The sequence below is a fragment of the Zosterops lateralis genome (genome assembly GCF_965231275.1).
Source record: "Zosterops lateralis genome assembly, chromosome: Z".
Taxonomy (NCBI): domain Eukaryota; kingdom Metazoa; phylum Chordata; class Aves; order Passeriformes; family Zosteropidae; genus Zosterops; species Zosterops lateralis.
In genome coordinates, this window is record NC_139800.1 from 64,521,427 (window position 1) to 64,534,217 (window position 12,791).

General features: G+C 36.9%; 1 protein-coding gene across 2 annotated transcripts in view; it reads left to right on the top strand.

The window, feature by feature from the left end:
• Nucleotides 1-12,791, top strand: part of TRPM3 (transient receptor potential cation channel subfamily M member 3) — a gene marked incomplete at both ends in the record, with an annotated part of 383,951 nt that overhangs the window by 292,450 nt on the left and 78,710 nt on the right. For both annotated transcript variants that reach the window (XM_083884288.1, XM_083884289.1), the window contains one exon: nt 9,495-9,618. In XM_083884288.1, coding sequence (XP_083740414.1) covers nt 9,495-9,618 — 124 coding nt within the window. The remainder of the gene's footprint in view (nt 1-9,494; nt 9,619-12,791) is intronic.

Sequence of the window (12,791 nt, forward strand, 5' to 3'; positions counted from 1 at the left end):
ATAAATGTGGAAGCAAAATCCCACAGATTCTTATAGCTAAAAGCTGCTTCATGCTTTTTCTGAAAGTACCTACAGTAATCTTATAGTCAGGATTCCCTGGGACTCATTTATGTGTGTATTAGATTGTGTGGGGGTATATGTATTCACATGCAGAGTAAGCAAATAATTAAATCTTTAAACATTGAGCTCTAGACCAAGCAATATTATGTTTTAGAAATAAATGTGATTATGAACTCACTCAACCTAAAAACTCCTACTGGGAAAAAAATAGTTTTCCACAAGTACTCCAAATCCATTTTATATTCAGGCTCATGCTTAGTCCTGTACTGTATCTGTGATACATATGAATGTGCCAGGTTTCACTGAATCATAGAGAAGTTATTTCTGTTTTCAGTGACCTCACTGATAATGCTACACATAACCTTACTCAAATATGGTTTATTCATTTATTTGCTATGTAAATCTACCTTTTCTGTGTTCTGATGTCATCATAAAAAAAGAAAATCCAGGAGGAGAATGAACTAATTTATTTCAATATGTAAATGGGGCTTATATGAAAGATATGTTACAAAGACATGTAGTGACAGGACAAGGGGCAATGATTTTAAGCTGAAAGAGGGTAGCTTTAGACTGGACATAATTAAGATATTCTTTACTGTGAGTCTTCTGAGGCACTGGCACAGGCATGCCCAGGAATTGTTCCTGTCCATGTCTGAGCAACTTGGTTCAGTGAAATGTGTCTCTGCCCATGGCAGGGACATTGAAATTGGATGATCTTTAAAGATCCCTTCCAACCCAGACCATTCTATGGTTCTGTGATTTTATGATGCTGTGATTCTCTTTCATCATCACAAACTCCTGCATGTAGAAAAGGCAAGTTATAGTATTAACAGAGGCAGAACCAGCAGTTTCTTACTTGAGACTCTCATATCTGGACTTGTGAAAGGTAGTATTCGGTCTTACTATGGGTCTTCTTATTGTGGGAGTCCCTCTCCAGATTGTTTCCTGCAACATTATCAACCCACAAAATTCTCTTTATTTTATACTAAATAAAATGCAAACTATGAAATTTGCTAAAGTAGCTAGTGGAAATTTATGTGTGTTCATCCTAGTTCAGAAAACATCAATCAGGCATGCAGTGATATTTTTAATAATATCAGAAGTAAAACAATATAATTATATTCATAATTTTTTTATCCAAATACATTAGACTTCAGCTACAAATTGGATCTTTTTTTCCCCCTCTCTAACCTATGTTTCAATAGTTCTTAGCACTATGAGAATATCAAGTAATTGCCATGTTAACAGAATTCAGCTAGTAGCTTTTTCTTTTGGATAGAGTCTAAGAAGGTGATACAAAACTGTGTTTATTAAATTCTAAATTAAGGTAATAACATCTGAATTGCATGCAAAGTTTCATTCTGCATTCTACTATGCAATCAGACTATCAAGGCAAAAACATATTTTAATTCTGGGTGCTTGTCAGAAGCAGAGTATTCTCTGAGACATAGCATATCTTCCAGCTGCTATGGACTGGGTACCTGATTTAAATAATTCAACACTTACATAATTAATGGCAGAAACAAAATCATTTGTATATTTATATTATTATGCTGATTTTGCACAATCTTAAATTCTAACTCACAACAGCCCAACAAGGATTAATTTTCTATACATAATAATGTGTGCATATGTCTACTAAGCACTGCTGTGAATTCTGTGAGCTTTTAAGTTAGTTTGAAAGTTTGTTTCCATGGGGAGAATAACTATGTCCGTAGATGGAGAACAAATACATCTCTCTGCTTGGGTTTTGATCAATGTTGTGCCAATCCATCCATTTAAACAAATCCTTTAGTATGTTGAGCAATTGCCTATCTGACCAGTAGGTTTTTTTGTATTTGTTTTCAAAGAATTTTGTTGCTCCAGTCTTACCTCCTTGTTAATTGTTCTTCCTTGAACATTCCACATAGCAGAAAAATGAATGGTTTCTTATATTAATGAAGGTGCGTTACCCCTTTACAATGCCGGTGCCCATGCAAATCTTTGAAAAGGCAGAAGACAAGCTTCAATCTGCCTTCTTGAGGCATAACTGTAAGCTTTCCTCGTGGCAAGGCAGACATTTCACACCCGTAGGATGACCTTTGGGTAGACATCTTCACTGTGATGCAGCCTCAGTGGAGGAGGCTGCCAGCACCACCCCGAGCTGTGCCTGCCCTGCCTCACAGGAGGTGCCGCCTGCCGCTCCACCAGGCACCACGAGCATGGCAGAGGGAACGGTGAAGCCCACCCTTGAAGGAAAGATGTCTTTGGGGGAAAATCAGTTTTGAGGTCTTATTGTTTCATCTCTCTCGTTAAAGTTTCTGAGGGAGGGAAGACATGTGCAGTGATCCACTGAGCTGAGGTTTCAGCATTACGAGTGTCAGATATGCAGAACTAACACACGGGGAGGGTTTAGGTTTATTAAGACTTTAATATCCGAGACTAAATTTCGCCTTGGTCTGGAAAAGTCTGAAACAGAGTTTTAAGGATGCAGTAGGTGGCTACATTTCAGCAGAAGTAAATTAAATTCTCAGAAGTAATTTAGTAGAGCTGAGTGAATTCCTGGTACCTTTTACATTTCAATGACAAACAAGCTATGACCACAGTATAACTTGAATAAGAAGGCGTCTTAAATGCAACATTCCTCATGTAGTGAATCAGAATAATTATTGGCTGCTTTTCACTGTTGGCCTTGATGTAAAGGTCAGGTTTTCCAGGCTCTGAAGCACTCATTATTTCTTTTACTTGAAAAATACGATGAACAGCATTGAGGAGTGAGAACATAATATCAGTCATAAACATGTAAATTTAGTCCCTACTAAGTCCTAAGTAAATATCTTCATTGGTAGTTACTCTCCTCCACATACAGCTGGAATATTTTGGATTGTATAATCAAGGATGGGTGCCTTTTCATTTCACTTATTTGCATACAAGCAAAAGCTGAGTGTAAAACAAATGCAAAGTGCAATTTTAAATTAATATTTTGAAGCTTTTAATTCTCAGAGATATTATTTTTTCTTTATTAAATACTGAATTTTAAATCAGAGAAATGAAACATTAGGTTAAAAACTACATCCCTTCTTAGAAAAATGTTTCCTTAAAGAATGAGGAATTACTTACAGTAATTGAATGCAGTCTCCAAGCTGAATTTATAGCTCATTAACTACTCTGTCATTTCTACTCCTGCAAGCATGAGACCCTTAAGAGTTGAATTTAATGCCATAAAAATGCATTACTTGCCTAATGTTCACAAGGAAATATCAAACATTCTCTGTGCTTTAAATGAGCATCCTCATATGAGAATCATTAAAGATTGCCTTTGGACTGATCTTTGTCTGGATCCACTGTGGTATCATTTTTACGATTCAAATCCAAAGAATATTATTTAAATCCCTTTTGTTAATAGGCAAAATACAGGAATTTTTCACTTTCAGCAAAAGGGATCATAATGTATAATATGGTTCTTCAGTATCTCCCATGGTGTCTACCACATCATAGGGAATCATGGATCCAAATCATGTCTGAATTAATTTGTAAAATTATTTTCACATTGCATATTTTTATATCATTACTTTTCTCTCGTAGCAAAGTGCTTTGCAAATCAAAACCTGGACAGAAGGTCAGTTTCTTGACCTTGGGAGGGTCAATATATTTATCTCTCTTTTGGTGAAGAAATGAGCATTCAATAAACTGTAGGCAATGAAAAATTATGTAGAACAACTACCAGTGAAGGTCTGCAGTGAACCTGATTCCTCATAAAAGCACTCAGAATTCACCTTTGTTTGAATACAGTGAAGGAATGATTACATTTATTAGCTGTAATTTCTCATAACATATGATATGTACATTGTGTGGATTAGAAAATGTGTAAGAAATTCAGCCAGTCCCACAAATTTGCACAACTGTATCTTATTTGTAATTCCAGTGAAAGAAAATATGAGCAGAGCCTCTGGTCGTGTTTCTTACATATGGTGTGATTGTCTAAAGTGCAAATCATAATTAAAACAAAAAATCCCCTAAGCTTCCTATAAGGAAGGGCAGGGAGTAGTTTTCATATCCCACTGGTATTTTATGGATATATTTACCTTATCCAAAATGAAAAGTTAGAAACAGATTATGTGCAATCCATTGAGTGAAGTGTATTATTTAAAGTAATTTCAAAGCATTTTGAGAATAATAACTTTTTTAAAAATCTATGATACATTTTGAAAATGGGCTAGAGCATAATCTTTGTAACTCTCTAGTACATCGTATGATTCCAGTACTAAAAATCTTTGAAGAAAATGAAAGCTAAACAAGTTAGGTGGTGGACTGTAGGCCAGATCTTTCACTGATGATCACTGCAAAATTATATGCCATGAATTTGAAAGATTAAGTGAAACATCTCTTATCTCCTCAAATATTAGGCATAGCTTAAAAAAAAAGTTCTTTCTGAGGAGGGAGTAGGCCAAAATGTTGTCTTCTGCATCAGCAAAAGCAATGAAGAAAGTTTTCCTTCAGTTTAATCATCCAGTGTATCTCGGACAGAAGCAAAGTATTGCCTTTTTTACTTTGTCAGTTCAGGTTTTTGAGGTGGCCTCTCCTGATGATCTTAGGCAGTGAATCATAAGAACATAGAATAGTTTTGATTGGAAGGTATTTTTTAGAGATCATCTAATCTGACTCCCCTGCCCTGGAGAAGTTCATCCTCAAGTTGTTCAGAGCCCTCTCTTACCTGACCCCAAACGTTGCCAGGGATGGGGCACCTACCAGCTCTCTGAGACACTTCTTTCACCATTTTATCGTCCACATTGTAAACATCTTTTTGTTTATATCTAATCTAAATCCACACTTTTTAGTTTTAAAAGCATCGTTCCTTGTTTTGTTACAACCAACCCCGCTACAGACTCTGTCCCCATCTTTCTTACAGGCACCCTACAAGTGCTCAAAGGCTTTAATAAGGTTTCCTCAGGACTGTCTTTTCTCCAGGCTGAACATCCCCAAATCTCTCACCCTTTCCTCACAGTCAGAGGACTGGAGAGGAGCTCTAGAGCTGGATGCAGGGTTCCAGGTGGGCTTTCACCAGAGAAGAGCAGAGGGGCAGAATCCTCTTCCTTGCCCTGCTGCCTGCACTGCTTTGGGTGCAGCCCAGGACACGGTTGTTTTTCTGTGTTTGTGATCTTTTCATCCCTCAGCCTGTCTTGCTGCTGGGGGTTGCCCCAGCCCAGGTGTTGGCCTCTGCACTTGGCCTTGGTGAGCTGTCCAGTACCTCAGCCTTTTCTTTGTACATTATTGCTAGTTTGCAAGCCTTGCTTACCAAATGAGGTAAACGCTTTCTTCAACCTTCCTTTTCTCACTGACATGCCTGTAGAAGCCCTTCCTGTTATTCCATGTATCCTTGGCCAAATTCAGCTTCTTCTTTGTCTTGGCTTTCCTCACCCCATCCTGCATAACTGGGCTGTGTCCCTAAGCTCTGCCCAGGTTACCTGTACCTTTTTCACTGATGGTGCATTTTCTGCTTTTTTTTAGTTTAACCAGCAGGTCTCCACTCATCCATGGTGGTCTCTTGCCTTCTTTGCCCTATTTCTTTCATCCAGGGATGGCTTATTCTTGTGCTTTACGGGAAGTGTCCTTAGAGATCTGCCAGCTCTGTTTTGCTCCTTGAGGGCAATTTCCCAGGGCAGTTCTGCTGCCCAGAGAGCAGTTTCCCAGGGGGTCCTATTGACTAACTCCTTGAGCCCATGCAAGGGTTTTTTTTCTTAAAATTCAGGGTCCTGACTTTTCTGGGAAGCCATACAGTTCAGTTCTGATAATGTGATGTGTCAAAACTAAGGTTGGCATCTTCTGAAAACAAACAAACAAGCAAACAAAACATACGCACACACTCTTAGGCAACAACTGTGAGTAGGTCTTTTTTCTGAAAATAAATGTATATGTATATAGCTCTACTTTAGATGACAGATTTTTGACATTAGGTAGCTTAATTCCATCAGCAATCCAGAACCTATGGGAAAGAAAAAAAAAGCTGAATACTGGTATGATAATGAGCATGGACTGGTATGATAATGAGCATGTCTTATGTATTTAGGGAATAAAAGAACAGTTTCAAACTACAAGAGGAAGGGAAAAAAGAACAGGTTTCATGGTTGGTTTGTAGTACATTTTGTTTAGGCAGGAGCAGTATTTTTTCCATGTCAAGTAAGTGGAATTCAGAGAATCATGCCATCAAAATTCTCCCAAAAGGATTTTATTGGCATGTTGCAAAATATTTTTAGAACTGAAGCCTACTATAAAGATGATAAAAATACTGTCTTTTTCTGACACTATTCAGTCTATGCTGACTTTGATGGAAGTCATAATTATAGTGTTTCAGTCTGATAAAGTAGGTCCATCTCTTTTTCTCTGAATCTAAAAAGCATGTATTTAAGGTGTGTATGTGTAAGAAATGTGGTAGTGTTTCAAAGGAGATAAACCATCACCTAACCTGCAAGTCTTAATTTGTTTTGCTCACAGTACTCTGTGAAATTACTTGTTTAACATCCAAATTGGATTTGGCGTCTGCATTGTAGATTTAGCCTTTAACAGCAAGGAACAGTTTGTGTTTGTCCCAGCTTGGTTACACAATTGGGAACTTTGATTTGACACCTTCTAACATTTATAGACTCCTAAGGAAAAAAAAGTGATACATTCTGGATATAACTGATTTCAGTGCACACAAAGCTATGATTACATTACTGTTTATGTTTTTGATTAATCACTTCAAGTTTTTGATCTCACAAAGACATTGAATAGGCTTAAAGTACATTTGCAGGCTAAGGAGATGTTAAAGAAAAACATTTAGGGAGGGTAGAAAACTGTATAAATCAAATTATGACAGCAAGAAGTTTCTGAGCAGTGGTACTTCAACAGATGTTCTACCCTGTACTTAGGGAAGCACTTCTTCATTTTGGTTTTTTTTTTAATTCTTGTATTTTCCACATGAAGTTTTCTTTATATGCTGCTTAAATTAATGCTATTATACAGTTTCTGAGAGCTTTAGTTCAAGAAAGAAAAGGGATCAGGACACAATTCTCTTCACTCAATGCAACTTTCTCTTGCTTTCTGTGTGTGTTAGCCTAAAGGAGAGACAATTTCTGAAATGAAATTTCAGGTTTGGAATCTACACATTTCTGACATTTTAAGGAAAATTAGATTATTATAAGAAACTGGGATGGTTTTATTCCAGAAACTTTGGAAATGTTTTCTGAAATTTTTTATTTGAGAATCTTCCAAGCCCATGTATTTTTTCATATAATTTTCATACTCTTTCATATAGTTCACTTTCATGTATAGTTTCCAAGGGAAATTAGATATTTATATGAATCTCTTCAGCTTCTCCTGATGATGTTTTTAGGAAGCTCTTTCATTGTGAATAATCTCTTTTTTCTTTCTTCATTTGAAGGATGGAAAATTGCATAGTTCTGACCCACTTGTAAATACAGTGATAGCACCATTGTGTTTATATTTGATTTAACCCAATTTCCAACACCTTTTTTTCAAGAGCCTAAAATCATTATTTATATCATATATGACCTACTAATCTGCTAGTCAAAGTATATTAGTGCTTGTCTGGATGTCAGTCTTTCCAACCTGATTGTCTTTATCACAGAGTCCTACATTTCTACCTGTATTCTTGACATCTTGTTTTATGTCCCCATGTTGCTTGTAACAGCCTTCCTCCTGTACAGAAGGTCAGGTTATCTCTCTTAAAATTCCCACACAGCAGGTCCTCTGCTGCCAGCTCCAGCGTTATCTGCCTGGGCTGGAAGAGGGCTGGAAGTTTTAACTCATTATGTGTTGTCTTTTTGTGAGGCAGGCAGGTCATGCTGCAGGGAAGGAATGCTCTCCTAATGTATGAGCAGTAGATGCCTCTCCAGTATCCCAGGAAATAGCACATCTAGGGCCAGACTGCTCCTAGATGAAAACAGGAAGAGCAGAGGTAGACTCACCACTCAAAGGGAGTCTGTGATAAAGTAGAACACAGGAGCAGAAGCCAGGCCTAGAAAGAACAAGAATGGTCTAAAACCCCATGTAAATTCCTTTTAATTCAAATACGTAGACATATGCTTTCCAGGCCTCTTTTTGAAGTCAAAGTTCTATTCAACAGGAATATTTACAGCCAAAATCAAATTCACATGGTAGAGAATATATGTATTCCATATGCCGGATCTTATATACTTTCATGCACTTCTTTCCCATTCCCATTTGTTGCCTCTTCTAATAACATTTGCTGCAGGTATAAAGACTAGATAATGAAACCGGATTTGAAATTCAGTGGTGTGATGAATATCCTGCAGTCTCATTTGTGCCTTCTCACTGCAGAGAAGTACAGGCAACTTTAGGCAATAGAATGCAAAAATGAAGGATTCTCCCAAATTGTTCTCCCAAAGCAGCTGCCATAAGCTAACAATGGCTTTTAGATACCTGCTGCTTCTGATATTTCTCTGCAGTGGCTGCAGGACTAAATATTTTTTTAATCTTCTGGCCTAAAATATGAGACATGAAGATTATCCAATTTTCACTTCACTGGATGACTTATTCCATAAAATACTCCAACTTAGGTAATTTGAAGCAGTGAAATATAATTTTTAAGTGAGAAAACTGCTGTAGTGTAGAAGCATCAAAGGATGCATGTTCTAAATTAAAGCCCACTCTTTTGTAATTTTGACATTGAGAACAGAAATGTTTCACCCAGAAAAGTCCTGAAGAATGGCTTTTTTTTAGTAAGAGGTAGGGTTCAAGTACTTGTATTTCACATACTATTACTGTTTATTTCTGAAGTTGGGCCTCTTTTTGCAAGCACTGACCTTAGCACTGAGGAAAAATACAAAATGGGTGCTCTTGAGCTCCCATTTGTTGTTGAGAAGATCAACATGCCCAAAATCAAAATGTTTTCTTTGAGTAGAGTGAGGAACAGAGAAATTTGTTTGTTTGCTTATGAGATCGTGTGTAGCATCAGTAGGGTGAGTCGACATATTCAAAAAATCAAAACCACCGACAACATAAATGCTCCCATGTTCCTAAAATTAACTACAAGTTGAATTTTTCTAACTCACTAATAGAAAGGAGTCTTCAGATAACCCTAAAGTGTTGGTCTCCCTCAAATTAAGACCTGTCAGTGTGGTTCTTGTTTTTGTTAGGAAATCCCACAGAGCTGATAGTTTGAATGACCTTCTGTCATGCAATATGTGAGAACTGATATGAAAACTTTGTAGATGAGGGACCTCAGCACAATCAACATGTTTTCCTAGAAAAATGTTTTCCAATTTATCTCTTATGGTTTCAGCAATTCCTGATCTTGAAACCTGCCCAAAACAACCTTAAGTGATCTGTTGACTCTTATTTTTTTGATCTTTGTCCCTGAAAACAGTTGAAATGAAGTGACAGTGTTCCCTCATGTCTGTTTTTTTGCTTAATCTTTTCTTTTTGAATTTCAGGCTTATCAACGAATCTTTGAGGGACCAGTTGCTAGTTACCATCCAGAAGACTTTCACATACACCCGAACTCAGGCACAGCACCTCTTCATTATCCTCATGGAATGCATGAAGAAGAAGGAGCTGGTATGTTGAGTTCAATGCATTGTTTTGATCAAGTCTTTTATGTTCCTGTTGGAAGGTATCACAAGTCTGATCTCTGTTATCCAGACTCTAAAGTGATATCATGCTGTGTTTTTGTTTGCTTTACTCAATATTTTTGCATTTAAAGTGATGCAACAGATCTGTTCCCTTTTGTAAATTTCTCTACATTTCCTTTGACAGCATAGAATCCAGCTAGTAGGGTATGTATATTACTATTTTTCAGTCATCCTCAGGCATATCTTGACTAAAATTCTACCTCATGGAACAAGAAGAGCAGAAGAAGGCATAATTATGTATCTGTCCCTGGGATTGTATTTTAAAGATGTAGTAGAGTTGCAGGAGTATCATGAGGCCTCTTACCTTACTGTGGAGGTACATGACATGAAAGGGAAGCAGCTTGTCCCTGAGGCTTGTGTTCTGTAGTGGCAGGGCCATCTCTTGAGCATATGCTTGTATTCTCTTGAATAGCACAGGATCTTTCAATAGTTTCATGAGGCTGCTTTTGCAGAAATATTTTTGAAGAACGAGCATATTGTAAAAATTTGCAATTCATTTCTGGAGGCTTTTGTTTGTCACAAGCTGAATGAACAGACATGCTTGAATTTTATAACTTAATCTTTCTTCTAAGGTTTGGGTTTGGTTCACATCACAGCTTGTGGGAAATCCAGGTTGATGATAGTGAAATGAATTTACTGTAACATTTCTGATCAGTGATTAGCAGAGTGACTTTTTTAGAGTAACAGCATTATTTTGTGGCCATTTCATTAGTAGTAGTAATAATAGTAGTAGTGGTAATAATAATAACAGTAGTAATAATAATAATAATAGCACCTATTTGTAAACCACTGTTCCACATATAGGCATAAAAAGCATATAGATAGAATACAAAAGAAAAGAATGAGGAAGAGATAGAGGACAGGAGAGAGGAACAAAGGCAGGAGCGAAACAGGAATTATGGGTAGCAAGCAGAGGCAGACATTGAATTATCTAGACTAGAAAAATGCAATTCTTGATTATTCCAGACATCTAAATCCAGAACAAGTTGTCAGGCTTTGAACAAACCCTGCTACTGAAAAATGACTGTGAAGATTTTGTCTGCAGTATTCACATTAAGATTTTTATTCCAAGCAAGGTTGTGCATTTGTTAGAAGTTTCTTTGCAGATATACAACATCTATCAGCAGTGACATTCTCTACCTGCTAATCCTGTGAAGAGCTATTAGTCAGGAGATGGTGTGCCCAAAATTAAGTATTCTGAATTTGAATTTGTAACACTAACCTAACCATATATAAAGATAATACATTAGAACAGGGTTTGTTTTGTCTAGTGCCTAAATTGTACTCAGCTAATTCTAATATTGGTATGCTAGAAAGATTTTATGTCTGAGGTGTGGTTGCTAGGCTAATGGTGTCCTGTAAAACTCACAACCTCCTATATGTATGTAAGAGAAAGGTGGTGCTCATGGTGCTGAAGGCAGCATAACCAGAGGAAATGGATGACTTTGGGATTGTGAAGTACTCCCAGGGCTGAGTGGTGACTCCACCATCCTACAAAGCCAGATGCTTCACATTGCAACATCTGTCCCAGCTTTTGTCCTTCCTCAAGCCTGACCCACTGATTTGGTTAATCAGGCAAAACACTGCTTGATGAACTGGCGATCATTAGTCTGATCAACTCATCAAACAATTGAAGGAAGATATAAAAGATTGTCTCAGAAAGCTCAGCAGCTGAATTGATCATGGCTATTTTCTCTATGTGCGTGGTCAATGTGCCTGCCTATCTGATTTTGCAGCTGCTAGATTGATAGATAACAAAGTAGACAGTGCAGGAGAGGCTTGTCCTGTTTCTGTGTGTCACTAAATAATAGTGTACAAACAGGGTACAGGCAGCAAGTTCGTAAAGTACATCAATACAGATGAATTATGGATGAGGAGAATGAAAATAAAATGCAAGTAACAAATGCAAGGAACAAAAGGCTTTCTTGGATATAATTGTTCCTTCTCTACCTGTTTAAAATGTGTGAAAATTGGCATCAGTTATATAAATCTGATGTCAGTCTTGTAGCCAAGGAAGAAGCATAATCATAGAAAATCTCATTATTTGAGAAAAGGGGTAATTTTTGCTAAGTTCTGACATGTTGGATTTCACTCTTAAATAATGGTCTCTGAAATGTATGCTCAGGAAGCATCATGATGATAATGATGATGATGCATAATATTCCATTTACCTGATTAAATTTAAAGTTTTTGTTGAATAAAATCTGAAGTATGAATAAGTAGGTGAGGCCCTAGAAGAGTGATCTAGTTGTATTAGATTTGCAAGACAGAGCAATTTTCACTTCTCAATTCAATTAATAATTTTTATGAAATTACATACTTAACTGAATCAGTTTTGTTCACAAATGTATTTGAACCAAGGCACTTAATGAGGGCTATAGTATAAAAATCTGTTTAAAATGAAATAGACTACACATTTGTGTACATATAGCTGTAGATTACAAGAGTAAGGTAGTATTTTATAGATCATTTGTGGAGATTCTCTATTGTCGCATTTACATAGAATTCTCTAAAAAAGTTTATTCCAAGAGCATGAAGGCTCACCAAAGCTAAGTAGTCAGGAAGCAGACTAGGAGACTTCACTTTCAGGCCATCCCTGAAAAAGACATTGTGTTGAGTAATAGCTCAGAAGTCTGTTTTCGGCTTTCAAAGGAGTATTTACTTCTGTCTCAATAAACAAATAAGTATTTTCCCTTAAAAACAATAAATCTGGTGTCTGAGTTTTCTGACTAATACAGACTGCTCTACTCTTTTGGGAGCACTTCATTTTGGGGCTTGAACTGGCATGTTGCTGGAGTGCTTTTTTCACAAATCATGATGTGAATTTCTCAGAAGCCAGAACATTTTTTCCAGCAAGCTGCATGGGTCTGTCTGTGGAGCTTCATTGGGCAACCACTGGGAAAAGTCACTTTGGCAAGCCAGAAAGGTCTGTATCCTTCAAAACAGCCACACTTTTGGCAGTAAGATATGTTTGTCATAAAAGTAATTATTCCAATATACTGTTTTGAGAGTGAATACACCTAATCTTTTATCAATTGAATAGAAAATGGAAATTGTTGAAAATCAGGATAGATCCAATCTAAGCACCTTTGTAATAAA